Source organism: Aotus nancymaae, unplaced genomic scaffold, assembly GCF_030222135.1.
Source record: "Aotus nancymaae isolate 86718 unplaced genomic scaffold, 86718_ANA_hifiasm-v0.15.2.pri h1tg000059l, whole genome shotgun sequence".
NCBI lineage: Eukaryota > Metazoa > Chordata > Mammalia > Primates > Aotidae > Aotus > Aotus nancymaae.
The window spans coordinates 59,922,165-59,949,351 of NW_026988473.1; the positions used below are offsets into that span (position 1 = coordinate 59,922,165).

The following is a 27,187-nucleotide window of genomic DNA, read 5'->3' on the forward strand; positions in this document are numbered from 1 at the left end:
GAGCTATTGGCTTTTAGTGGATAGAGGATAAGGATGCTGACCCTGCTAAACATCCTGTAGTATACAGGACAGTGCCCCACAAGAGAGAATGATCCAGAGTGGCAACAGGAATAGAGAGAATTTACAGAGGGGAAATGACTTGTCAACTTGGTGAAGCCCTGCACGTGTAATGGACAAATCAGGTGGGTGAAGTCGAATGCCATTCTAAGTCCGAGTGATTGATAGAGAAAAGTTGTAATGGAAAACCAGTCTGGACAGGAGTAAGTGTACTGAGTTTGAGATAAAGTCACGGCCTCAGAATATATTGAGTCCATGTTGTCATGTTTTCTATAAATACAAATGGCAGAAGTAATCTTAACATACATGATTTAAAAGTTGAAATTAACTATAGCCATATCCTCATCCCCAGTTGCCATCAAAGAACTAAATCTGGATGTGAGGCTCTGAAGATGAAAGCAAGAAACTATCAGCAGCTTGGAGTCCTTTGTAAAAATGTCTGGGTTGGTGGGGAGAGGGTAGTGTTTATAATAGTTGTATCTTGTATAAATATTTAAAGTTTGAAAAATCAGTTTCTTTTTGCAGTTATTTTTCCAAGTTGAGTGTGATATATTTTTCATGTGTCACATCTCTGTAGGGGTGTGTGTATGTGTATGTGTGTGTGTGTGTGTATGTGTGTGTGAATTAGTAAAAAGAATAATCCTGCTCAGGCTCAGCTTGTACATATGAATTTCTTTTTTTGGTACTTCACTTACCAGATTTTAGTTGGTCTACTCTGCAACCTTAGCTGCTGCCCATCATGATGACTCTTTGGCATTGGAGTCTCAAATCTTTCTTGGTTTCTGAAGGAAAAAATGAAATTATATTCAGTACGTTTAGTTTCACGTATTCAGAATTACAGAATCTTGGAGTTGGAGGAGAAACTCTACCTCATCGAGTCCATTGGAATCATCCCGTATTTGATTCCTCCTGTGTTAGTCTCTAAGGCTACTGCCAGTTACCACAAACTTGATGACTTAAAGCAGCAGAAGTTTATTCTCACACAGTTCTGGAGGCCTGAAGTCCAAAATTGAGGCATCATCAGGGCCACACTCCTTTCTTTATCCTTTCCAGTTTCTGGTGGCTCCAGGCATTGCCTGGCTTGTGGCTGCACAACTAAGCTCTGCCTTTATCTGCACTCGACCTCTTTTCCCTTTGTCTCTCCTCTGTGTTTCCTTATTATGATACTTACTAGATTTAGGGCCCATCTGAATAATCAAAAACGATCTCAACCCAAGATCCTTAACTATTTTAGACCTTTCCATCAAATAAGGTCATGTTCACAGGTCCCAGGGATTAGAATATGGACATAGGTTTTTGGAGGCCACCATATAACCCACTGCATCCACTGAATATGTGTCCATTGTGTGTGTTTGTCTCCCTTCTCTGCTTGGCCGCCTCTAACCAAGATCTTTAGAATTTTCAATAACTTTGTAGTGAAATCAATCTCCTGTAACGTATATACCATCATCCACTTTGGTTCTCCCTGCTTGAAGCCATGCAGAACAAACAGAATTCTTTTTCTCTCTGAAAGACCTTCATTTGTTGTCCCTGAGACTTCTGTCCTCCAGGCCGAGCACCTCTGGTTCCTTCAACAATTTCCCTCAATATTGACTCCTGTTCCCCTAATCATCCTGGATGTGCTTCTCTAAAGCATTCAGAGGCAATAGAGAGAATACTGAATTTATTATTGAAGACCTAATACAGAGGCCATGTCTCGTCCACTTACTAATTAGGTGACCAAGGCAAATCAGTGTATTTTAAATAACAATAATACTGACTACTTCATTATTTTGCTACATACTTTTATAGTCAAATGAGATTGTTATAAACGTTCTTTAGAAACAATACCTTTAAGTAAGGATGCAGGGTTTTTTTGTCTATTTGTAAAATACTTTCACTCCCAGAACTGAACATAGGTCTCTTGGTACAGTCTAAACTGGTACAAAGTAGTTGTCACCATCGCGTTCCCTAGCTGAGCTGCTCTGCTTCTGCTACCACAGCCTGGGATTGCATTCACTTTTTTGGTAGTCGTCTCATAATTCTTAACTCATATTGAAATTGTTCTGTACTAAAGAGTTCCAAATCTTTTTCACAAATAACTTCAAAAAAAATCAGTAAATATTTATTGAGTTTCTGGTAGTAGCAGTGCTACTACCAGAGAGGCAAAAAGGAACAAAATAAAACCTGTTTTTGGCCGGGTACGGTGGCTCACACCTTTAATCCCAGCACTTTGGGAGGCTGAGGCGGACAGATCACAAGGTCAAGAGATGGAGACCATCCTGGCCAACATGGTGAAACCGTAAAAATACAAAAAGTAGCTGGGCATGGTGGTGCACACCTGTAGTCTCAGCTACTGGGGAGGCTGAGGCAGAAGAATTGCTTGAACCTGAGAGGTGGAGGTTGCAGTGAACCAAGATCGTGCCACTGTACTCCAGCCTGGCAACAGAGCGAGACTCCGTCTCAAAAAAAAAGGAAAATTTGTTTCTGCCCTCTTGAAGCCTACGATATCATACGAGAGACACACATTAACCAAGTAATCACATAGTAAATGTAAATTTACAATCTGAGACAGACTGGGAAAAGAAAGGGTTGCAAACTGACCTAAGCCAATTTGATAGTTCACAATGATACAACTGTTTACAGTAGATAAAGGTGGGCTTTGATAATTAAGATTGGAGGTCTGCAGTTCTCCCCACTAATCTCTTCACCACCAGGTGTTAGTTATAGTGACAGTAAGCCTCAGATGGAATTCTATCACACATGTAATCTATTTATTGCTTTCTAATTCAGTGATTTTTCTACCATTTATAGGAAAAGCCAGAAGATATGGTTCAAATAAGGCACTGCAAAGACAGTAGAGTCAGTGAATTTTCAATTTCAAAATTTAACTTAATTTGAAAATAATTTAGTATTAGCCATTTTAATTGAATGTAACACTAAATTGCATTGACTCTTCATAGGAAATATATAATTCATCCTCCAATTAAGAGTCCTCTTCGTGGTGTTATGGACCTGCTTCTGGTTTTACTCTAATGACCACATTCTTATCTAAAGCTTCCACAGCTTGCTAATGTAATTCTCCACCTATATTGAAATGAAATTTCTTTGGTTTATGTCTTGTGTCCTGATGATAATAGATTTTACCCTTTAAAATGGATTCCATTTTTCAAGATTGGTGGATCTATAAATCCATGTACTTTTGCAAAGTAAGATGAACATGTGATAGTTATAAGCTATTATACTATTCAACTTCAGGTGACCTATTAAGAATTTGAAAGCAATATAAAATGTAAATTCTGTCCTAATATTTGATCTGTCTTTGCATTGCCTTTTTTGAATCATACTTTCTGGATTTTTCTATAAATAAGTCCCACTGAAGTCATAATAAAGTCCAGTGTTGTGAAATCAATTTTTTAGGAATGTTGTAGCTTGATTTTCAATGTATGCTGATCTCAGTTTACTCTTGTAACATATAAAACAGTTTCTAGATTTATACCTTGAAAATGGAGATAGCTATGAGTTGGAGAGCTGTTCAGTTAGTCTACATATGAAGCTTATAAGATAACAGCCACACAGCACAGGGGTTTAGGACTATAGTAGATTTTCTCTAAAGTTGCCCCTGTTAGGTATTTGCAAATATGTCCTTTCTTTGCAGGCTACCCCATCTGAATTTGAATGATTCCCAGACATCTTGCAAAAGCCTGGTGTTGCACTTTGCTTATCCTGAATTTGCTATGCTGTCATTTTTATGCATCTCAATTTGAGGCCAAACCACATGTCCTAGTTTATTTTTTACTGTTTCAATTAAATATAAAGCTCTGTCTTCTTGATGGGTGTGTGAAGCATTTGGTGTTCCTTTAGTAGAAAATAAATACAGTTCATGACCTTGCTCACTCCCCAGTGCCTATAATTTTATAGCGTAACAGATTTACCTTTTGGATACTATCTAGCCAGCAACTCCTGGAGAATTTAATATAAAGGCTTTAAATTCTATTTCCTTTATTTTATTTTCCCTAGAAAATAATATCCTCCAGGCTTTATAGAATGTATGTTTTCCTCAGGCAATTAAAAGACAATTGAAATTAAGACTAGTAATTGTTACCTATCATTCATTTCAATAAGATTATTTTATTCTTGAGAATACCTGTATATCACGAAACTAAGGAAGATGAAGTTTTCTTCTTGACCCTAAGTAGTAATTGATCTGTTTGTAAAGAAATCTGTATCAGTTGCTAAAATTTTTGCTTGGTCTTGAGAATCAGAAACAATGACTGGACTATAAGTATGCTCTAACCTTTTCTTCTTCATTTTCAGGTATAAAGAAGGGAAATAGTGAGGGGAGTTACTCTCTAAAATAACTCATTATCTTTATGAAGATCCAGATGGCATGCCTTTGTTGCTCTAGTGAGGCAGGTTAAAATGAAAGGTCATGTGTGAGAGCTTTAAGGCACGAGCACATTTTCTTAGAGAAGTTGCATCCAAGTAGCCATCTCTGTAAATATGAGTGAATATTTTAATGAATTTTGGCTCCTATTAGCACTGTTGATTTCACTGGTCACCTTAAAAGAAACAGAAATCTTATATATTGTTTCTAAGTCTGATTTTTTTTTTCCTTCCTAATCTTCCTCTCTCCTTTAGTAGAAGTTGAGATGTCAGGTCCAAGATATTGGAGGGAAAATATTTTATGATCTTAATCTTAGCCAAGGTGGCCAGTTTATGATATGTAAATAGGAACCAGTGGCCTCAACTCCATGGGGTGGGTGGATCACTTTCTTAAACATTAGTTCCTTGTTCTGTGACCTATTCACTTTTTCTTTTGAAAGAAGGCAGCCATTATTCTGACTTAATTAATATTCTGAGAGGTTAGTAGATTGCAATGACTATAACTAGGTGACTTAGTCCAATTCTTCAGATGTTTTTGCTGTATCTAAGAAATGGTAGCCTCTGTCTACAACTTGGAGGTTGTGTTTACTCAGTTTTTGAAAATTTCTGATCCTTCTTTACCTTTCTTAGGTTTCCACTGTATCCAAAAGGAGGGGAGAAGTTGCAATTTGATTATGGTGTCTATCTTCTGAACAAAAATATAGCACAGGTAAGTCTCTATTCTTCACTTCTCTCCTACTTCCCATGTACAGCCTATTTCCTTAGATTGCCAGTCCTTTTTCTTTATAAATATGTACTGAGGTTGACCATTTTATTTAACCAGTTATGTTAATAATGCATGATTCTTTTTTTGACCACAGTCTTTTTCCGTGGCCTTAACATGACTACAGAGAAGCAGTGAATACAAATTGGAATTCTCCTGCTAAACTCAGAATCTCTTTCTGTGTTTTTACTTGATGGTAGACTATACTTGGATGTGTGGGCTTCATAATCTCTTGCCTCTGCAGCTTGACCAACTGTAATTTTATTTTCTTAGACTATTTCTAGGGACTCATTTTGCATTGTTGTTTATGGAGTAAAAGTTCAGGGCCTTGCAAGTACTTCATGGTCCCCTCACTTTATTATTCAGTCTGTCTTGGATTTCTGTGGCACTCTCAACATCACATCAGTTAGTATCCCACTTGAATAATATCTTTCCACATGCCATAGTAAGACTATCAGATGCCTGGGTTTGTGTTTTCCTGAAAGAAATATGTAGCATTTCTTTAGCACTTTTGGCCCTACTTGAAGATGTAAACATTCCGTAAGTTTTCTAGTTATAAAGGAAGACTAGCTTCGTTTGTTTATTTTTATAAATAAATGCTTGTTTTGTTTTCATTGGACATCCTTCCAATTGGAATATCACATGATGAGTGTCCACAATTTGCCTGTTATTTAAAGACATCATGAGCTGTATCCTCCTACCTTTTGGTTTTACAGAAGCAATAAGATTTGCGATGCTTTTGTTTTTATGAGCCATTTATCCACATGACTCTAAAGACTTGCTGAACATTCTCTTATTAATTTCTGATCAGTCTAGAATTATTCCTCTATGTAGTGTCAGCTGCCATTCTTTCCCTCAACCAACCTCAGTTTAATGGTGAGGATTTTTAAATTTGTTTTTTATTGAGATTGTTATCCTTTTCTGAAATTGAGTCAGATTTCTGGATTGCAATCCTCAATTTATCATTTGCTTCATCCCTCGCACTCATTGCCCTCTCGACCGTACTACGTTTACTGGTACTTCCACTCCAGCTCCAGGAAAGCGGCCCTCTGACAGTCTCTGGCCCAGGACTCACCTTTCCATATGCCATTCTTCCCACAACCAATGCTTGACCACTCTCCATTTTTGGCAGACAAGTATTTCAGTCAAAGAAGCAGGGCTTTAATTCCAAGGCTGCCTAGATCTCACTGTGCTGAACGCAGTTCTGTCATACCATGGAAAACACAGTGATTAAACAGAACTGGTCAAAAGTGCTCAGACTAAGGCCAGGTAGGTGGCTCATGCCTGTAATCCCAGCACTTTGGGAGGCCAAAGTAGGTGGATCGCTTGTGGCCAAGAGTTTGAGACCAGCCTGGGAAACATGGCAAAACCCCATCTCTACTAAAAAATACAGAAGTTAGCCAGGCGTGGTGGCATGTGCCTGTAATCCCAGCTACTTGGGAAGGTGAGGCATGAGAATCTCTTGAACCCGGCAGGCAGAGGTTGCAGTGAGCTGAGATTGTGCCACTGCACTCCAGCCTGGGTGACAGAGCAAGATTCCATCTAAAAAAAAACAAAAAAAAGAGTGCTCAGACTAAGACTGCACTAATGAAGAAGTAAATTGGAGATCCCCTCCAGCGAAGTCAGCCGTGGTGGAAAGAGCACACGGATACTACAGGATCGAGAGTTTGAGGGTAAAATTGACATCATTTAGTAGAACCAAGTTCTGATTTGAGTTCAGAATTTCTTTTCTTGCCCTATTTTCTCTTTCTTGCTCTAGGCACATAGGTCCTAAGGTCAGAAGGCTGTGGGAAGCTTCATGGTGAAACTTGCTCCTGCTGAAATGCCTGGATTTCCTCATATATCCCAGCTTAAAAAATATACACGATGTGCACATGTGTACAGATGTACACACACATGCACACACACACTTCTTTCTTCTCAAGGGCCCAAAATGATGGTATACCAAAAGATGGTATAAAGTATTGCTAAGAATACTACAGCTTGCTTTGTGAGCAAAACCAAGATGGAGGCTATGTGCAGTGGAAAACTTAGCAAAGTCAGCCCTCCATATCAGACTCTTAACTCTAGGACCTGCTTGGTTCCCACTTCCCAAGAGGCCTCTGACTTTATTGTTAACTGAACCAAGGCCACAAGTATGCTGACCTAGTTTTACTCATTTGATAAATGATTGCTTGTAGTAACTGTGTATCTTCTCCAGTTTTATATATACTCTGAAAAATTGAGAGAGAGAGAACAACCAGAGAGAGAGAGAGAAAAAAAAAATCAATAGATTAACTACTCTGAATCCATAGGGAGGCAGTTTTAAAAGGAGGGGACAGCAAACTTCTTTAAAACTGGCTTTTTTATATTTCAGAATTTATTCAGCAAGCCCTTTTAAAGCAGTTAGAAACTTTTAGAACAGTTGTGACCTTTCACTTTTTTTTGCTTCAGCTCTGTCTGTTCCATCTCGCTGTTTCTCGGGGAAGCTTTCATTTTGTCTTTGACCTTACTGCCATCACTTTTTCACGTTTTGATTTGTAACAAATCAAAGAACCATTAATTATTATGGCTCCTAGCCAAGTGTTATAGCAATCAGATATTTCCAGCTTTTGAAGGTTTATTTTTATAGACATGTAGACTAATACATGTTGTCAAAGGGGAGTTTGTCTTCTCAGCCAGTCTCATATGTACCCCATCTCTCAAGATGTGAACAAATCATACTATTAAAATGGCCTCACCTCAGTAATTTATAAGCCACATTAGTGGAGGTGGATGAAAGCATTGGCATGTGTTAAAGTGCCAGAGAAAAAGGAGTGAAGTCATTTAATACTGCATCCATAACTTGGTTGAGGATTTGAATAGTCAATAGGACCTTTCATCACAACCAGAAGTAGTAGTAAAATCACTTTTTTGGTAGAGGAAATGACAGAATTTAGTAATATTTGTTACTTCAGTATTTGGGATCAGTCCAGCCCAAGTTTTGAAAGCACAAGCTTAGAAAGACAGGCCTTCAAGTAGAAATCCTCAAGTGTTGTTTGAAGAGCTGAGAGCACTGGTGAGGCCTGCTTGCCCTCTTCATGTCACTGCTGTCTAAAGGTGTGTGTGTGTGCTGGATTAAGTACTGTGAGTGAGTGAAGCAAAATGCCTTGTTTTCAGCACCATTTATTAATATTTGTCAAGTGCCAGCCTCTTCGGTTAGAAATAGCCTTCCTTGTTGGCCAACATGTAATGCTATAGGAATGGGCCTGTCAAAATTCAGGTGCAGTATAATTGACATTGACTTTAAAAACCAGATCCTGCCATAATTTCAGTTAGTTCATAAGTACATTATATTAGAATTTGTGTAGAGAACAGAAGTTCACTTTTAATTCTCAGAGCATAAAAATTAAATATAAAACAGAAATTATAATACTTTTACCTTACATTTGTGGAGAGCCTTATGGTTTGTAAAGTACATGCATATATATTCACATGATCCCCATCATCATCCTGCAAAGTAAAAAGGCAGATACTATTAAGTGGATTTGAGGACAGCTCAGCTTTTGACATTTGTCACTCCAGTGTAGTATCACATAATTTGATAGGTGTGGTAGAGATCCCCTTACTTCTATACACTTCACTGTTCTGTATATTTCCATCCTAAAAGTGCACCAAATCAAAGAAGATGATATTCCCAGATGGAAAATGAAGCGAACATTTTTTGAGAATGAAGACAATAACTATTTTGCACATCATGATATTTCCGTCAGCAAGCACAATGCCAGAAACATTGTAAGTTCTAAAGAAATTAATAATACATGATAGGTGATAAAACACCATTACACAAGTTAAGAAACTAAGATCTAGAAAAGTTAAGTGACTTTAATGAATTTAAAAAATTGTGACACACACACACACACACACACAAATGGAATATTATTCAGCCTTTGAAAAGGGCATACTGCCATTTTTGACAACATGGATGAACCTGGAGGACATTATGCTAAGTGAAATAAGCCAGACACTGAAAGACAAAGACTGTCTGATCTCAATCATATGCAGAATCTTAAATTTAAAAGTTGAATAAACAGAACAGAGAGTAGGATGGTGATTTAGTGGGAGGAAGCAGAGGAAACAGGAAGAAGTAGGTTAAATGGTATACAAATTTGCAGTTAGGTAGACTGCGTAAGTCTGGAGATGTAATATACTGAATGAGGATTACGGTTAGTAATATCGTATCTTGTACTGAAAATTTGTGAAGAGAGTAGATTTCTATGGTTTTTATCACACACACGCATGAATTTGTTAATTTGTTTGACTGCTGTAATCATTTCACTATGTATATGTATATCAAAACATCATATATACCTTAAAACATGTTGTACCCGTTTTATGAATTTATTAAATTATAAAATATAAATTTTTTTTTAAAGTTAGGCGAGTTGCTTAAAATTCATTAGTTTATTCAACAGTATTTGTTGAGCATGTACTACATGCTGTGGACACTGAGTTAGGTTGCAATGGTAGAGCAGTGAATAAGATACACAAAATCCCTGATTCCAGCCTCCTTAATAAGCTAGACACAAAAGGACAAATATTGTAGCATTCCATTTATGTAAATATCGATGAAAGGCAAACTCATAGAGTCAGAAAGCCAGATTAGAGGGCTGGGGGAATGGGAGAGCTGTTGCTTAATGATTACAAAGTTTCTGTTGGGGGCAATGAAAAAGTTTTGGAAATAGATGATGACAGTAGTTATATAACACTGTGTTTGTACTTAATGCCACTGAATTTTACACTTAAAAATGGTTTAAATGACAGATCTGAGTTGTGCACTTTAAATGGGTATATTGTATGTTATGTGAATCGTATCTCAATAAAACTGTTTTAATAAAAGAAAAAGAAAGATCCCTGCCTCGTTAAGCCTATAACCTGGGCCTGGCACCGTGGCTTACACTTGTAATTCCAGCACTTTGGGAGGCCGAGGCACGAGGATCACAAGGTCAGTAGTTCAAGACCAACCTGGCCAACACAGTGAAACCCCGTCTCTACTAAAAAATACAAAAATTAGCTGGGCGTGGTGGCAGGCACCTGTAATCCAGCTACTTGGGAGGCTGAGGCAGGAGAATCGCTTGAACCCAGGAAGTGGAGGTTGCGGTGAGCTGAGATCACGTCACTGCGCTCCAGTCTAGGCAACAGAGTGAGACTCTGTCTTAAAAATAAAAAAAAAAAAGCTTATAACCAGATGGGAAGAAACATACAATAAATAAAGAAAGTAATTTGTCGGGCGGCCGGTTAGCTCAGTTGGTGAGTGCCTGGTGCTCAAGAAAGTAATTTTAGATTGTGATAAGTGCTGCGATGGAAATTAATTAGGTGATATAATAGAAAGTAACGGGGAAAGGACCTACTTTAGATAAAATTGTCAAATAAGCCTTATTGAGGAAGTGACTGTTGAGCTTAGACATGAATGACAAGGAAAGAGCCATGCAACCAGCGAGGAAACAGAAAGTTCCCGAAGGTCATGGGAATAGCAAGGACAAAGGCCCTGAGGTAGGAGAAAGCTATGTTGAGGTAACAAATGAAAGGCAGGAGTGTGGTCATTGAGGGGCAGAGGTAGCCAGGGAGCATAGCATGTAACACCTCAGAGACCATGGCAGAGTTTTCATTTTATTCTAAATGCAAAGGGAAACCATTGAGGGAATGATTTAAAGGAAAGTAGCATGATTTGATTTGTTTTTTCCCAAAGGTCACTCTAGCTACTACTTTTTTTTTGCCCCACTCACCCCCACATTCTAGCTACTTTAATGGATTGCAGGGAGCTGGAATTGAAGCAAAGTTGCCAGTTAGAAGGCTATTTCAGAAGAGCAGATTAGGGTTGATGATGGTTTGATTCAGCATAGTAAATGTAGAGATGGAAAGAAGTGAACAGATTTGAAATATATTATGGGAGATGAACTAGTGGACTGAATGTGAGAGATGAGGAAAAAAGGAATGTCGAGAATGACTCCTAGGTTTTGTGAATGAGCAGCTCCTTGGATGATAATACCATTTATTGAAATGGGGAAGGATACAGGAGATGAGAGTGGGGCAACCAAAAGGTCAGCTTTACACATGTTAAGTTTGAGTTACCCATTAGAAATCCAAGTGGACAACAGAATATGTAAGTCTGGAGCTCAGGATTGGAGGTCAGTACAGGGTATAGAAATTTGGGACTCATCAACATAAAGATGGTATTTAAATCTGGGGAACTAGATAAGATTAACCAGGGAGAGAACACAGAACTGAAAGAGAGAGAGACAGATACAGACACACACATACAGTGGGACTTAGCCCTGGGAAATCACATTTAGAAATTGGATAGAGGAGGAAGAACCAGCGAAAACTGAGAGGACTGGCCAGTCAGGTAGGGAGAAAATGAAGAAAGAGTAGTGATTTGGAAACTAAGTGGAATAAATTTCTGAATGGAAGAAGTTATCAGTATGTCCAGTTACGAGTTTATAACTGGAGATGACTGTGGGATTAAGGGAAGTTTCTTTTTCTTTTTTGTTCTCTTCAATCTGTTTTGTGGGGATGTGAAATGTTTGTTTACTTTGTTTTTTAAGATGGTAGATATCAAGGCATATTTATGCTGATGAGAGTGAGCCTTTGCTCTTACCACTTATCCCAAATTTCCTTTTTCAAACGAATGAAGGATGGTGGGCTCTGGGTAAGGAAGAGAACAGGGAGAAAGTCCAGCTCATTATTTATCTTATAAAAGAAGACTTTTGATAGGTATGATGTAAATGTGTAGTTCTTACCACAACTTACGCCATACTGTGAATATATTTTTAATGTGAAGATGAATTGGCCATCTGTACAGACATTAAATTAGTTTAACTTTTGGATAAAGTGAAGCGAACTATACTGAAACTAAATAATTTTCTTCCAGATTGTTGGTACTGAGCCTTCAGTAGATTTTCTGAATAGTTTCACATGAGTGTGCCAACTGTACAGAATTTAAATGACAGATGTCTTTTTCTTCTAGAGCTACAGTGTAATCAGTCCCTGATTCCCTGAGGATCCCCAACACCCTCAGTAGGTCTGAGAGGGCAGAAGTATTTTCATAATAATACTAAGACATTCTTGCCTGTTTCACTGTGTTGACACTTGTATGATGGTGGGTGAAACTGCTGGCCATGTAGAACAAACCAAGGCAGAGGGACTAAATTCAACTAGTAGTATTTGTCTTCTGCAAGACTGTGTGCTCATAGTTTATGTATAATATTTTTAAACGAGGTTCAGTTAAGAATGTCCTTAATGAAGCAGTAAAAAATATTGATTATATTAAATTGTGATGCCTGAGTGCACACCTTCTTAATATTCTGTGTGATGGAAAAAGAGTATGCATAAATCACTTCTGCTGCATACTGAAGAACGATTGTTTCAAGGAAAAGTACATATGCAATCGAGTTGCTAACTGAACTACCTGCTTTTTTTAAAGCCTCGTCTTTGCTTGAAAGAATGACTGAAAGATTACAGTTATTTAAACTTAGGTATTTGGCAAACATTTTCTCAAAAATGAATGAAGTGAGCCTGTCTCTTAAAGGAAACTAACTGATGATAAAATTTAGGATTTTAAATGAAAATTAGAATTCCAGATCACTTGTGTTTGCCACCATGAGATTGGCAGCTGCCCAATGCTTAAGGATTTCTTTGATAAGGTTGGTAGTGATAATAACACATGTGATTTTTAAATAGTTTATAATGGAATGTGTCAGCATTTAAAATATATATAACTCAATGAGCCAAAGTTTTCCAAATGACCATTGTATAATGCTATGAAGTCATATGTGGTTAAAGATCCTTTCAAAGTGCCAGAAAGACCAACGGATTTTAATGTAACAGAATATGAAAGCCTTATTGATAGGGTTTCAGATTCTACATTGCTACTAGTACCTTTAAAAAGCTGTTACTTGATGAGGTTGGGAGTAGTATCAAACAAGAATATCCCCAACCATCTGAAAAAGCTATTAAAATACTCCTTTCTTTTTCAGCTGCGTATCTGTATAAGGCTGGAATTTCTTACTAAACAACACATGGTACAAAATGAGTGAAGAACACAATGTGAGACTCCAGCTGGCTTCTATTAAGCTAGACATTGCAAAAGAGACTTACAAAAATGTAAAACAATGTCACTCATCTCACTAAGTTTCTTTTTAGGAAAATGTGCTTATTTTTCATAAAAAATAGCATGTAATAGATTACTATTGCTATTTTTGTAAGAATTCACAAATATGCAAAAGTTTTCTTAATTTTAATTTTTAGTGTGATAAATATTGATAAATATGACCCACATAAATGAAAGCCCCTTAAGGTCCTCAGTAATTTTAAGAGTATAAAGGGATCTTGAGACTAAAATTTTGAGAACCACTGTCTTAGAGAATGTGGCCATCCATATTTTCTATGAAACTCTTCAATTTCTCCAAGACACGTGTCATTTCCCCAAATGTGGAAACATAATGTAAGAGACCTACCAGTTTGCATTCCAGGAATGATATGCAGTACAAGTCAGAAGGCTAGCAGCTCTCAGTGGATTCTTCCTGGTTGCTTTTGTAAGCCAGACCTCTTTTCTCCTTTCCTGAAAGCTCAAAATTTAAGAGTAATACTTTGAGGGTATATTGTACAAATAGTAATGATAATTGACATTTGTATGGAATGGAATGGCTTTGGAGTATATATTTTTATTTGTGTAGCTCATTTCATACTCTGTGAAGTATGTTGACCAAGTCTATCTTTTGAGATAAGAAAGTGAGCTGCTGCTATGCTAATTTCCCAGAGATGACAAAATTATTAAATATGACAAGGAATTCAAAATTAAATCCAGTTATATCCTACTAACATTGTTTGTTTTTCTTTTTTATTTGGGCCTCCTTACAATTCTGTAAGTTAGAGAGGGCCTAGACAATTATCTGCATTTTACAGATGAGCCCCCTGAGACAGTGGGTTAAGTAGAAGAGCTAAAATTAGAACCTAGGGATTTCATGACTCCCTTCCTATTACCCTATTACTTCTCTTCCTTTTCAAAGTAAAGACTTCATAGAAAGTAAAAGTACCTTCTCCATCCAAAACAGTTGGGAACCCCTTTTCTGCCAAGGATATGGTCCTTCTGTAAATCTTTACTCCTGGGTCCCAAAGTGCGCAGCTATTTAGAAGGGATCAATGCCAGCTTATACCCAGCAGCTTAAATTCATGTATAGTTCTTTAACATACAGACAAATGTATGTGACACATAAAAAGAAAATAGACTTTTATTTTCATAATTCTTGGAATCAAAAACATAAATTCCAAGGATGTTTTAATAGTCAAAATGCCTTTCCCTCACTACTGCATACAAAATTTGCCAATAACTTGACCAAGATATATTTCACATACCATACAATTAACCCATTTAAATTGTACAATTCAGGCCAGGTGTGGTGGTTCACACCTGTAATCCCAGCACTTTGAGGTGGGCGGATCACTTGAGTTCAGGAGTTTGAGACCAGCCTGGCCAACATGGTAAAACCCCATCTCTACTAAAAATACAAAAATTATCTGGGCATGGTCGCAGGTGCCTGTAAACTCCGCTACTCGGGAGGCTGAGGCAGGAGTGAAGGAGTGGCTTGAACACGGGAGGCGGAGGTTGCAGTGAGCAGAGATCGTGCCAGTGCACTCCAGCCTGGGCAACAGAGCGAGACTCCATCTCAAAATAAATAAATAATAAAGTATACAGTTCAGTGGCTTTTAATATGTTCACCAAATTGTGTAGCCATCACCACGATGAATTTTAGAACATTTTCATTGCCCCACAAAGAAAGCCTGTACCCACTAGTAGTCACTTCTCATTCCCGCAAGCTCCCCATCCCTGGGCAGCTACCAGTCTACTTTCTGTTTCTATAGATTTGTCTGTTGTGGACATTTCTTATAAATGGAATCGTAAAATGTGTGGTCTTCTGTAACTGGCTTCATTTTTTTAGCATAGTCTCAAGGTTTATCCATTTTGTAGCATATATGAGTCATTCTTTTTTATTGCCAAATGTTTTTCACAGTTGGAAGATGTGTATGTATATATGACATTTTATTTATCCATTTATGAGTTGATAGACTTTTGGGATGTTTCCATTTCTTGGCTATTATCAGAATGCTGTTACAAACATTTGGGTACAAGTTTTTGTGGGGATATAGTTTTAATTATTTTGGGGTGTACACCTAGGAGTAGAATTGCTGAGCCATATGGTAGCTATGTTTAAATTTGAGGAATGAATTGCCAGACTGTTTTCTAAAGTAACAACACCATTTTACATTCCCAGTAGTAGCTTATAGGGGTTCTGTATTAGTCTGTTTTCATGCTGCTAATAAAGACATAGCCATGACTGGATAATTATAAAGGAAAAAGGCTTAATGGACTCACAGTTCCACATGGCTGGGAAGGCCTCACAGTCATGGTGGAAGGCAAAATAGAAGCAAAGTCACTGTTACATGGCAGCAGGCGAGAGGGCGTGTACAGGGAACCTCCCCTTTATAAATCTGATCTCACATCAGATCTTGTGAGACTTAGCCACCATCACAGGAACAGCACAGGAAAGACCTGCCCCGTGATTCAGTTACCTCCCACTGAGTCCCTCCCATGACACATGGGAATTATGGGAGCTACAATTCAAGATGAGATTTGGGTGGGACACAACCAGTATCAGGTCAATTGCTCTGTATCCTCATCAACACTAATTTTTTTGTCTTCTTTATTATAGCCATTCAACTAGTTGTAAATGGTTTTGACTTGAATTTTTCCTAACGGCTAATGATGTCAAGTCTCATTACGTTTTATGTACGTATTGGCTATTTGTGTATCTTCTTTGGAGAAATATCTATTCAGACCCTTTGACCATTTTTAAATTAAGTTGTATTTATTTATTTAGAGACAGGGTTTTGCTGGAGTGTAGTGTCATGATCATAGCTCACTGCAGCCTCAAACTCCTAGGCTCAAGCAATCCTCTCGCCTCAGCCTCCCAAGTAGCTAGGACTACAGACACATGCCATCATGCTCTGCTATTTGTCTTAATTATTGAATTGTAAGAGATCTTTATATATTCTGAATACAAGTCTCTTCTCAGAAAAACAGTTTACAAATATTTTCTCTCACCCTGCAGGTGTCTTTTCACTTTCCTGATTATGTCTATTGAAGCACAAAAGTTTTTAATTTTGATGAAGTTCAGTTTCATCTATTTTTTCTTTTCCTGCTTGTACTTCTGGTGTCATATCTAGGAAGCCTTAGCCAAGGTCATAAAGATGTACTTTTAGGTTTTCTTCTACATCGTTTTAACTCATATTTAGGTCTGTGATCTATTTGAATTAATTTTTGTGTATGGTATGAGGAATCTAACTTGTTCTTTTGCATGTGAATATCCAGTCATTACAAAAACATTTGTTGAAAAGACTACCCATTGAATTGCTTTTGCAGTCTTGTTGAAAATTAATTAACTATAAATGTGAGGATTTATTTCTGGACTCTGGATTCTATTACAATAACCTTTATATCTGTCTTTATACTAGTACCATCTATGTCTTTTTTACTTAAAAAATATTTTCTACATTTAAAAATATTGTATGTCCATTGTAGAAATTTAGCAAAGTACAAAAGAAGAAAGAACAGAATTTTTTTCATTACCTATAATCTCACCACTCAGGGAGAGGAACCTTCTGGATCTTCCAAACTTTTTGTCATCTTTTTACATAGTTGAGATGATGTCGTAGCTCAGGATTTGTCCACAGTAAGTATACTCAGTAAATGGTAGCTGCCAATTTTTGTTGTAGATCTTGTCATTCTTGCTAGGCTGATGTGGAAAGGGAATGCATCAATAGAAGGATAGAAGATATGCCACCTGAACTGGGAAGTCAAGAAAGAGAAGTGTCTGGCAAGTGAGCGAGGAGGGGAGCCAAAGTGGACAGGAGGAACTGCTGAAGGCATATGTAGACTAGCCTGGCTAGAGCAGAAGGTTACCTTCATAGTGCGGACAGGAAGCATGTTTTTGGCTAACTACTCTTGGCCGCACAACCATGCACTTAGCAGTTGTTACACCTGGACCTAAATTGATCTGTGAGTTCCCCAAGCATGTTTTACATGTGTAATAAGTATTTTTTGAGGCCTGGTGCAGCGGCTCATGCCTGTAATTGCAGCACTTTGAGAGGTAGAGGCAGGAGGATCACTTGAGCCCAGGAGTTCAAGACCAGCCTGGGCAACATGGCAAGACCCCATCTCTACAAAAAGTAAAAATTAATGGGGTGTGGTGGTGTGACTGTGGTCCCAGCCACTTGGGAGGCTGAGGCAGGAAGATCACCTGAGCCCAGGAGGTCAAGGCTGCAGTGAGCTGTGATTGTACCATTGTACTCCAGCCTGGGCAACATGGCAACCCTGTCTCAAAAAAAAAAAAATGTCTATTGAAAGAATGAATGATGAATGAGTCAGTCAGAAAATTGTTCTTTCCTCTTTAAGGCTGATAATTAACTTATTTCTGTTTGATGTTTATTATATATTTTATGTATAAATATATAATATATGTCAATATTATATATACACACACACACATTTTGACTTACGTCTGTTTAGTGTTTTAATTGAGGTCAAAAAACAAAATTTATTTATTTATAGTTTTTTCCAGAAGTTCTATTCAGTGTTTAAAGAGATAACATACTGCATTTTTGTAGTTGCAAATGATTGGTTAAGTGTTCGTGTATTAATTTTTCTGAGAACCATCATCAGCTATTAACCAATGTACTAGACATTTTTAATGTCATTGCCTGTGATTACTACACTCTTCGAATGCTGAAATGTAGATTGGTAAGATAAAACTATTTTTACCTCAGTTAGACCTTTTTTTCTTTTAAACTGAAATTACAAATACAATGCCAAAAATATCTTTCCAAATGAAAAATACAACAATTGGAACTTATATTTGTATAGCTTATTTTAGGACAGGGTCCTTTCACGCATATTGTTTCTTTTATCCTTTGCAGAAACCCTAAAAGTGTTGCTATTATTATCTTCATTTTACATTTAGATACACTGAGCCTCTGAAGGGTAAGTCATAGTTACACATAGCTCATGGTTACACAGCTGTTAGATGGACAAAGAAATTCAGACCCTAATATCTGACTCTAGGTTCAGGAGACCATGCTTGCTGCTTTCCTTTTGTCAGACGGGATGAAACATCTTACATAACAGGCTTCCCTTTTTTTCTGTGGCTAATAGCTCAGTATAAATTTAGCACCTTACTTGGCTTAGCATCTTTGATAACATCTATCTCTTCCTTTATCCTACTTGTTTTAAAACATTCACTTTAGCCTTTTTACTTGTTCAGTAATAAGATTAGCCTTTTCCAAAGCACCACCATGAGTGACATCTTTTGCTGGGAGGAAAATATTTAAAGAATGTACCTCGACTGAAATGAAATATGCAGTGCTAGCTAGTTCAGAGACGGTGGGATATAAATTCTAACTATGCTTTTTATGAGTAAGCATCATGAAATGAATCATGAGCTATATGAAAAATGAATTTGGTCTGATTTTAGTTGGCATCAAAGTGACCAGCATAGCTTAGGTGTAAGCTCTTTAAAGAATTGAACTCCAAAAAAGTCTTTATATTGTCTGATTCAAAACCCAAAGTCTCTAGCTTTTAGGGGAAGGCAGCACAGTATATTTGAAATTCTAGATTTTGGAACTTTTAGTGATACTATCTTTTTAAAAGAGAGAGAGGAAAAAAACAGTTATTTTCTCTAACATACCTGTAGTTATCTGTGGATAGACCCATATCATAATTCTGTATTTAAAATAACTTTGTAGATATTTGTGTAAATTATCAGTTTAAAAAATACATATATTATAAATGCAGACTAGCACTTTACATTTAAATAATTAGGTAGATGCAATGAAAGGAGTGAAATTTTGTCATCCACAGATTTCAAAAAGGTGGATGAAATGATTTAATGGAAAGAACATAACACCAACAACTAGAAATTTCAGGGTTATATTCCATCTCTTTTAACTCGCCAGTACCTTGGGCAGATGGTGTCTTTCTACTGTATCTCAGTGTTCTCATCCAAAGAATAAAAAAAGTTGAGTATTATGTGCTCTGAGCCCCATGTCAGCTTAGCCCCATGTTCTTTAAATTTCTGCTTTATGACTTTACCACTCTTATAATTCAGTCTGTTCATTTGTTTTTTAATTACTTTAAGTTTTCTGACTCACAACAGCATGATCAAAAAGATTTTCAGATTCTTGCCAGGTGCAGTGGCTCATGCCTATAATTCCAACATTTTGGGAGGCCGAGGTAGGAGGATCACTTGAGCTCAGGAGTTCGAGACCAGCTTGGGCAACACAACAAGACCTCATCTCTACAAAAAATTTAAAAAATTATCCAGACATTGTGACATGTGCCTGTAGTCCCAACTACTCAGGAGGCTGAGGCAGGAGGATTGCTAGAGTCCAGATATATGAGGCTACGGTGAGCTATGATTGTGCCACTGCACTTCAGCTGGGGCGACAGAGTGAAACCCTGTCCCAGAAAAAAAAAAAAAAGATTAAGATAAAATGTACAAATAGTAAGCTTATATGTTGGTGATTTTGTTTTTAGAAAATATTCAGAGATTTATGGAGTACCGTACTAGGTAATAACAGGTTAATGTAAGTCCAATACAACATGGACTTATAAAACTAATGATAATACTATCTTACATTTATGTAGTGCCTTGTAGTTTTCAAAGCGTTTTCACAAAAAGCTGTATACTTACCCTCACAATTTCTTCTCTGAAATAGAATGCCTTTGATTTAGTAGTTCATCTTAGGAACTCCAGCATAAGGAAATAATTCTGACTTCCTGAAAACAGCTAAAGATGTTTATCATAACAAAATAGTTTTCTGGGGATAGGTTAAATAAACTAAGGGAGCATTGTCTTCATTCATTTTCTGCTGCTATAACAGAATATCATGGACTAGGTAATTAACAAAGAAAGGAGATTTTGTTTGGCTCATGGTTCGGGAAGCTGGGAAGTCTGAGAGCATAGCATCAAAATCGAGCAAGCATCACTCCATGGCAGAAGGCCGAAGGGTAAGGAAGCATGTGAGACGGAGAGAGGAAAATTGGGCCGAATTCACCCTTTTATTGGGAGCCCACTCCTGCAGTAATGACTTTAATCCATTCATGAGGGTGGAGCCTTCATGACCTAATCACCTCTTAAAGGTTCCACCTCTTAATACCATGATGGTGGCCACCAAATTTCAACGTGAGTTTTGGAGGGGACATTTATAACATAGCAAGCCTTCACTGTGATTAAGATTTTTATAAAGATTAGGTAGCATAGAAATACCTTTGTTATTAGCGTAGAAAAGAGAGCATGGGGTTGAATGCACACTGTGGTTACAGTTATTGAAATAATTTTAAAGGCATCAGACAAACTACCCTATATATAGGAGGGAAACGTCTGCCTGGTTGTATACCAAAACTGTGTTACATGTTTGTTTTGTGGGACTTCAGATAATCTTTCTACTTACCATTTTATTTCTGTTTTTTTTAAATTGAGCACATATTGCTTTTATAATAAAATATGTGTATAAAAATTACCTTTTTCAGATAAAAACTGAGTCCTAGTGAAGTTTTTTGACATTCTCAAAATAGCACAAATGGCTAATGATGCCATTAGTACATTCAAATTATAGGATATTCCAGCAGATACAGAAATTTCAGCTTTAAAGAGGCTGGTCAAGCTATGTATTTTTTCTCAATAGTGTATACTTCCTCTTTAAGATTCATTAGCCCATAGTAAAATTGACAAAATCAATGTTATTTTTTCATACTTTCTAAAATACAGCTATATTCCCTCTGGCTGAGTAGGTTTCAGGACAGTATTTCGGTTAGAACAAGTACAGACAGACATGGGTTCAGTTGATCGGTGTTGCCGTTTGATAACTATGGCCTTGTGAATTTCTCTCTAGGCCTCAATTTCCCTATTTATATAATGAGATTCACAAATTCTGTTGTAAAAGGTAATGCTGACTTTTTCTAAACTGCCCTAAAACATTTCTGTGTCTGTCCCCATTGTGTTCACATTTATAAATAATAGTTGTATTTCATTGTTTGCAGATTCCCTTGCAAGGCAGCTGAATGCCTTGGAAAGAGCTCTAGATTGTGTTCTAGCTTCAGAGTTGCCTCTGACTCTTTGGTTTTCTAACTCATTGTCCCTGTTATTCACTGTAACATTGAGCTAGTCTCTTTTTTTTTTTTTTTTTTTTTTGAGGCAGAGTCTTTCTCTGTTGCCCAGGCTCGGGTACAGTGGCGCAATCTCAGCTCACTGCAACCTCCACCTCCTGGGTTCAAGCCATTTTCCTGCCTCAGCCTCCCAAGTAGCTGGAATTATAGGCACCGACCACCACGTTTGGCAAATTTTTATTTATTTATTTTTTTGAGACGGAGTTTCCCTCTTGTTGCCCAGGCTGGAGTGCAATGGTGCGATCTCAGCTGACTGCACCCTCTGCCTCCTGGGTTCAGATGATTCTCCTGCCTCAGCCTTCCAAGTAGCTGGGATTACAGGCATGTGCCACCACGCCCAGCTAATTTTGTATTTTAAGTAGAGATGAGGTTTCTCCATGTTGGTCAGGCTGGTCTCGAACTCCCAACCTCAGGTAGTCCGCCTGCCTTGGCCTCCCAAAGTTCTGGGATTACAGGCTTGAGCCACCACGCCTGGCTAATTTTTATATTTTTAGTAGAGGTGAGGTTTCACCATGTTGGCCTGACTGGTTTTGAACTCCTGACCTCAAACGATCTGCCTGCCTCGACCTCCCAAAGTGCTAAAATTATAGGTATGAGCTACCACGCCAGGCCGAGCTAGTCTCTTAATTTTTCTAAGTCTTGGCTCCTTCTTCTAAAATAAGAAACTTGAAGTAAATAATCTTTTCATTTTCTTCTAGCTGTAATGTTCTGTAGTTTCTCCCAATCTTGTTTTGAGCACGTGTGATTTAATGAAACAACAATGTACTAACTGATTACTCTTAAAGTGGAGGTGATGGGAGGGTAGATTGATAATTAAAAAAATAATAATTTGGCATTATGCAGTGAAATTGAAGATTTGTATATGAGAATGTTTATAGAAGCCATTATTTATAATAGCCAAAGATTAGAAACAACTTATAATTTATCGACAATATGTTCATCATTAATCATGATGTATTTATGTAATCAAATACTGTGCAGCCATGAAACCATAGCAGTGATAGAGACAAATTTCACAAGCATAATGTTGAGTACAAGAACCAAAGGAAAAAAAAAACAAAAAAAATCCTCCACAATCATCCTATATTTATATATAGCTCTAAACCAAGAAAGATTAAACTATATTATTTAGGAATGAAAACTCTACAAGAAAACAAGGGTAGTGATTACCTCTGGAACAGAGAAGGGGTTATGATGAGAAAGGGGCTCATGAAAAGCTTCTGGGGCACCAGCAGCATTCTATTTCTTGACTGAGTGGTGGTAACACGGGTTTGCTTTATAATTCTGATCCTTTAAACAATGCATATATATGTTTTATGCATTTTTCTATATGCATATGATATCTTGCCATTAAAAAAATCAAAGGTAACAGTTTTTTAAATGTGCGACACTGTTTCATCAAATTCTCATAGTCTCTTGAAAAACAATTGCCATTACAAAGGACGGCAAGGATTTAATATTTCAGCATCATATACCAGAAGGAAAAGCATTTTCAGCTCTAGCACTTAAGCATTGTCTTAGCTTTACATATAAGAATATCTGCTTTAGGCTGGGTATAGTGGCTCACGCCTGTAATCCCAGCACTTTGGGAGGCCGAGGCAGATGGATCACTTGAGCCCAGGAGTTCAAGACCAGCCTGGACAACATGGTGAAACCTTGTCTCTACTAAAAATACAAAAATAATTTAGCTGGGGGTGGTGATGCGCACCTCTAATCCCAATTACTTAGGAGTCTGAGGTGGGAGGATTGATGCCCAGGAGGTCAAGGCTATAGTAAGCCAAGATTGCGCCACTGCACTCCAGCTTGGGCGGCAGAGACCCTGTCTCAAAAAAAAGAGTATCTACTTTTCATCACACAACGTATCCATGTAATAAATCTGCTCGTGTACCCCCCGAATGTAAAAGTTTAAAACAAAAAGAATATCTGCTTTTATTGATACCTATATGCAAAACATGTCTTTTTCTTTATTCCTAGTCTTCACAATAACCTTTCAGGTTTTTGTTACTATCCTCATTTTATAGATGAGGAAACAGGCGTAGAATAATTTTTGGTGGATGAGGAATTTTTTTTCAAATAATTGAAACGAATCTGCATGGGGCATTTTTGGTATGTTTTTTCTCCTTCATGTTATAAAAAGACAAATTAGAAACAAGACTTGTGACCATTTTAGGGATATGTACTATAAAGTAAGTCCTAAACAAATGAATAGACTGAGTTTTGGCTGTTTTTTCTTTCAAATGTACCTAGAAGTATGTAAGATTTCCCAAATGCCTAATGGTAAATGAGTTTGTGGGTATTTGGGCATTTACCACTGATAGGTCAAGCCCCTGCACTGAGTGTTGAAATAAAGCCTAATTAGAAGAGAAAGTGAGAGAAACAGTGTCTACATTTTTAATACATTAATTGTGGTGGTCACTTTATACAAAGTTTGCTGAACTATGACCGCAAAGCTAACCATGAAGAGGAAATTAACTTTGTATAACCAAGCCAAAAAAATTTTTTTAAGATTTAGTTCATAATGTCACTTAAGATTCTTCTGAAAGGCTTGTGAACCTTTGCCTTCTTTTAATAAGCTTCATAATGACAAGGTCCCCTGAGAATGAAATCATCTGAACGGAATGTGCCTGTGTCTTAAAATCTGATAAACATCACTTCATGGTATTCAGGAGATTAAAAGAGACTTAAAACACGTAAATGTTACTTTCAGGTTATTATAACCAAGAAAGCCTGTGGCCCAGCTATCAAAATAACTTAGCTTCAGCAAGTTCTAAGCAGTGGGCTTAGCTAGGTTGGTTAGTGCTGCTTTAGGACTGACTGCACTGTCTTTTGAGTTGACCTGTAACTTTCAACGTAGAATGTAATTGCTTCATCTCTGAGGCACATTTATGTGTCCCTTTGCTCCTGACGCTAATTCATCATTTGCTTTATAGTAATTCCACTCCAACATCATCATCAAGCCCCAGTGGAGGCTACTAAATGATGTGAGTGGATATATTTCCTAATCAGTGACATTAGTTTATATCTCCTTATTAAGATACCCATTAAATTCATACCAGGAGAGATAACATGAACACTAATGCACTTTACATCTTCCATCAGTGCCTTCTTATTTATTTCTATAAAGGCAGTATTAATATCTGAATTTAAGAATCCCAGAGAATGCACAGCTTTTATTAATGGTCTAAGATCTTTTATTTGTTAAGAAATGAAAGATGTAAAAAGCAAAGGCATTTATTATCATGTTGTCATTTTTATTCTCTTTCCGTCCCTAAAACATAGCCATTAAAGTATACGTAATATCATTTATTTTAAAAGTTGTTAATATATTTTATGTACTTTTTCTAAATAAAATGTATGATCCAAGTTTTCCTGTGTTTTATTTTCATAAGTTATCTTATTTTTCTAATTTTAATCTGAAACTCAGCATATATATAGTGTTTTGTGGACCTTTTGAATATACCAGCCGAAAAGTATTAATTGAACAGACTACACTAGGCTTTGGGTGGTGGTAGAGGGAAACAAAAGAAGTTGCTTTGTATGACAAATAGTTCACATGTGTATAAATCTACTTGTTCTGGCCAGGCGCTGTGGCTCACACCTGTAATCCCAGCACTTTGGGAAGCTGAGGCAGGCAGATCACTTGAGGTCAGGGGTTCAAGGACCAGCCTGGCCAGTGTGAAACTCTGTTTCTACTAAAAATACCAAAAAAAAAAAAAAAAAAATTAGCCAGGTGTGGTGGCAGGTGCCTGAAATCCCAGCTACTCAAGAGGCTGAGGCATGAGAATCGCTTGACCCGGGAGTTAGAGGTTGCAGTGAGCTGAGACCACACCACTGCACTCCAGCCTGGGGGACAGAGCGAGGCCCTGTCTCAAAAAAAAAAAATCTGTCTGTTGAATCCGCCACCACATTGCCTTAACCAGAATAGTTCGTTCAACAAATATCTCTTCATTGATTATTATATCCTTTTGAGACATTTGGCAAAGTCGCTAATGTGATTCGTCATTTGAGGAATCCATAAATTACTGTGTTCAGAACTACGGCAACATCATGGCAGCGTGGTACCCTTTTTGCTTTATTGCTTTCTCAGAACTGGTAACCTTTTTTTTTAATAATTAGAGAATAAATTGTGTTGGGATTGTCTGTGTCAGTGCTGCTCAAAGTGTGATCCACAGGCCAGCAGGCAGTCTGTAGTCCACAGAGCTTGTAGCCAGTCTGCAGTGAGATAAGGAAATTGTACCAAATGTGAATCAGCGCTATCACTGAACACACTACTTAGTTCAGATGCAGATTTTTCTTTTGTATCACGACATTCTGGATGAAGGAAGCAGGGCATTTGTTTATATTCTCTCACAAGCTTCTTTGTTACATACTGGCGCTTTAAGTAGCCTTGGAGTTTAGGCAAATACAAACAGCAGAATATTATGTCCTTTTAAAAATCAGATTTTCTTTTTCACCTCCTGGGGACTTTATTATTTGTCTTTCTGCTTGTCTCCTACAGGGGAAACCACTCTAAGCTGGGCATTGACAAATCACATTACTCATGTCAGTGGAAGGCACGTTTAGCATTTGTCAACATTAGGGCTTGTGATCAAAGTAGGCAGGTTTGTCATTGTCATATTTTCAGGTCCTTGTCCATGTGTCCTTTTCACAGCTTGTCTGTCAGCTTGTATTTCTGGAGCTCTTGCTGCATGTCAGACACCACGTGCCTGCTGATCCCCCAGTGTCCTCATTCTACCCTGTTACAGCCTTGAGCCCTGAAGTTTGCACCACCAAAATCCACTTTCCCTCCCCATTCCAGAGGGTTCAAAGTTCCATTCCCTCAGTAACAGACAGGTGACTAATTGAAGGGAAAACAACCTGATGTAAATAAGTAACACAAGGATAACTTACCTCCTACCTACATAGTTGAAATTTAAAATTTGGGCCTGTTAATGGAACTATATATGACATATTTTTAAACCGTGGATGCCCTCGCTTAATCATGAACTTGAACCTTTCTTTAGTTTTTTACACCATGTATCCTAGAAACATTTGCCTTTACACATCTGTAAAGCTGCTCACTGCTGCCCTAAAGTGGGTATTGGATTTTCCCACAACCTTTTACTTTGTTTGGTAACCTTCTTCCATGGAATAATCTTGGACAGGGAGACATGAATCCAGGAAACCAATCAGACCTATTCTTTGTATGTTTAAGGATTTAAAGTATTGGCTGTATTTTGCTTTCAATTGTGAGTATCCTTTCATATTTGAAACTAATTTGAGATTTGGTGTGTTTTTTAATGTGTTCCCAGATCTTTGATGGCTTGTTAACATCAGGTAGTAGACTAGGAATATCTAGTTTTGCTTTCATACTTTCAAAAACCAAAGTGCATGTTTCATAAAATTAAAGTGCCCCAAGAGTCAGCTAATATAAAGTAATATTTTACCAAGGTCGTAAGTGATTTAATATGAAAGATCATATTTTATCAGAACCATAACAGACTTAACAAAATCTAGACAGACAAATTGCTAGTTTAGAAATGATCTGAACTTATTTTCCCCAAAAAAACAAAGACCCACAAGACTGTGTGTTTGTGGCAACAGGCAGTATTTCATTGATCCCCAAGGCTGTGGATGTAGCAGCAGCTATTATAACGTGCTTTGTTTTCATTATTGCAATGCTTAGTTAGTCATCTGAATTCTAGCTATTGCTGTTATAGCAAGAAATAGCATCCCAGCTGAGGCAGCACAGCTAGTCATACCTTTTTATTGATGTAATTTAACTT

At 37.4% G+C, this 27,187-nt stretch overlaps 1 protein-coding gene across 4 annotated transcripts in view; it reads left to right on the forward strand.

Annotated features, from left to right (window-relative positions):
• UVRAG (UV radiation resistance associated) overlaps positions 1 to 27,187 on the forward strand; it is a 311,056-nt gene that overhangs the window by 230,962 nt on the left and 52,907 nt on the right. For all 4 annotated transcript variants that reach the window (XM_064365305.1, XM_012469641.3, XM_064365303.1 and 1 more), the window contains exon 13: positions 5,053 to 5,131. In XM_064365305.1, the coding sequence (XP_064221375.1) occupies positions 5,053 to 5,131 (79 nt within the window). The remainder of the gene's footprint in view (positions 1 to 5,052; positions 5,132 to 27,187) is intronic.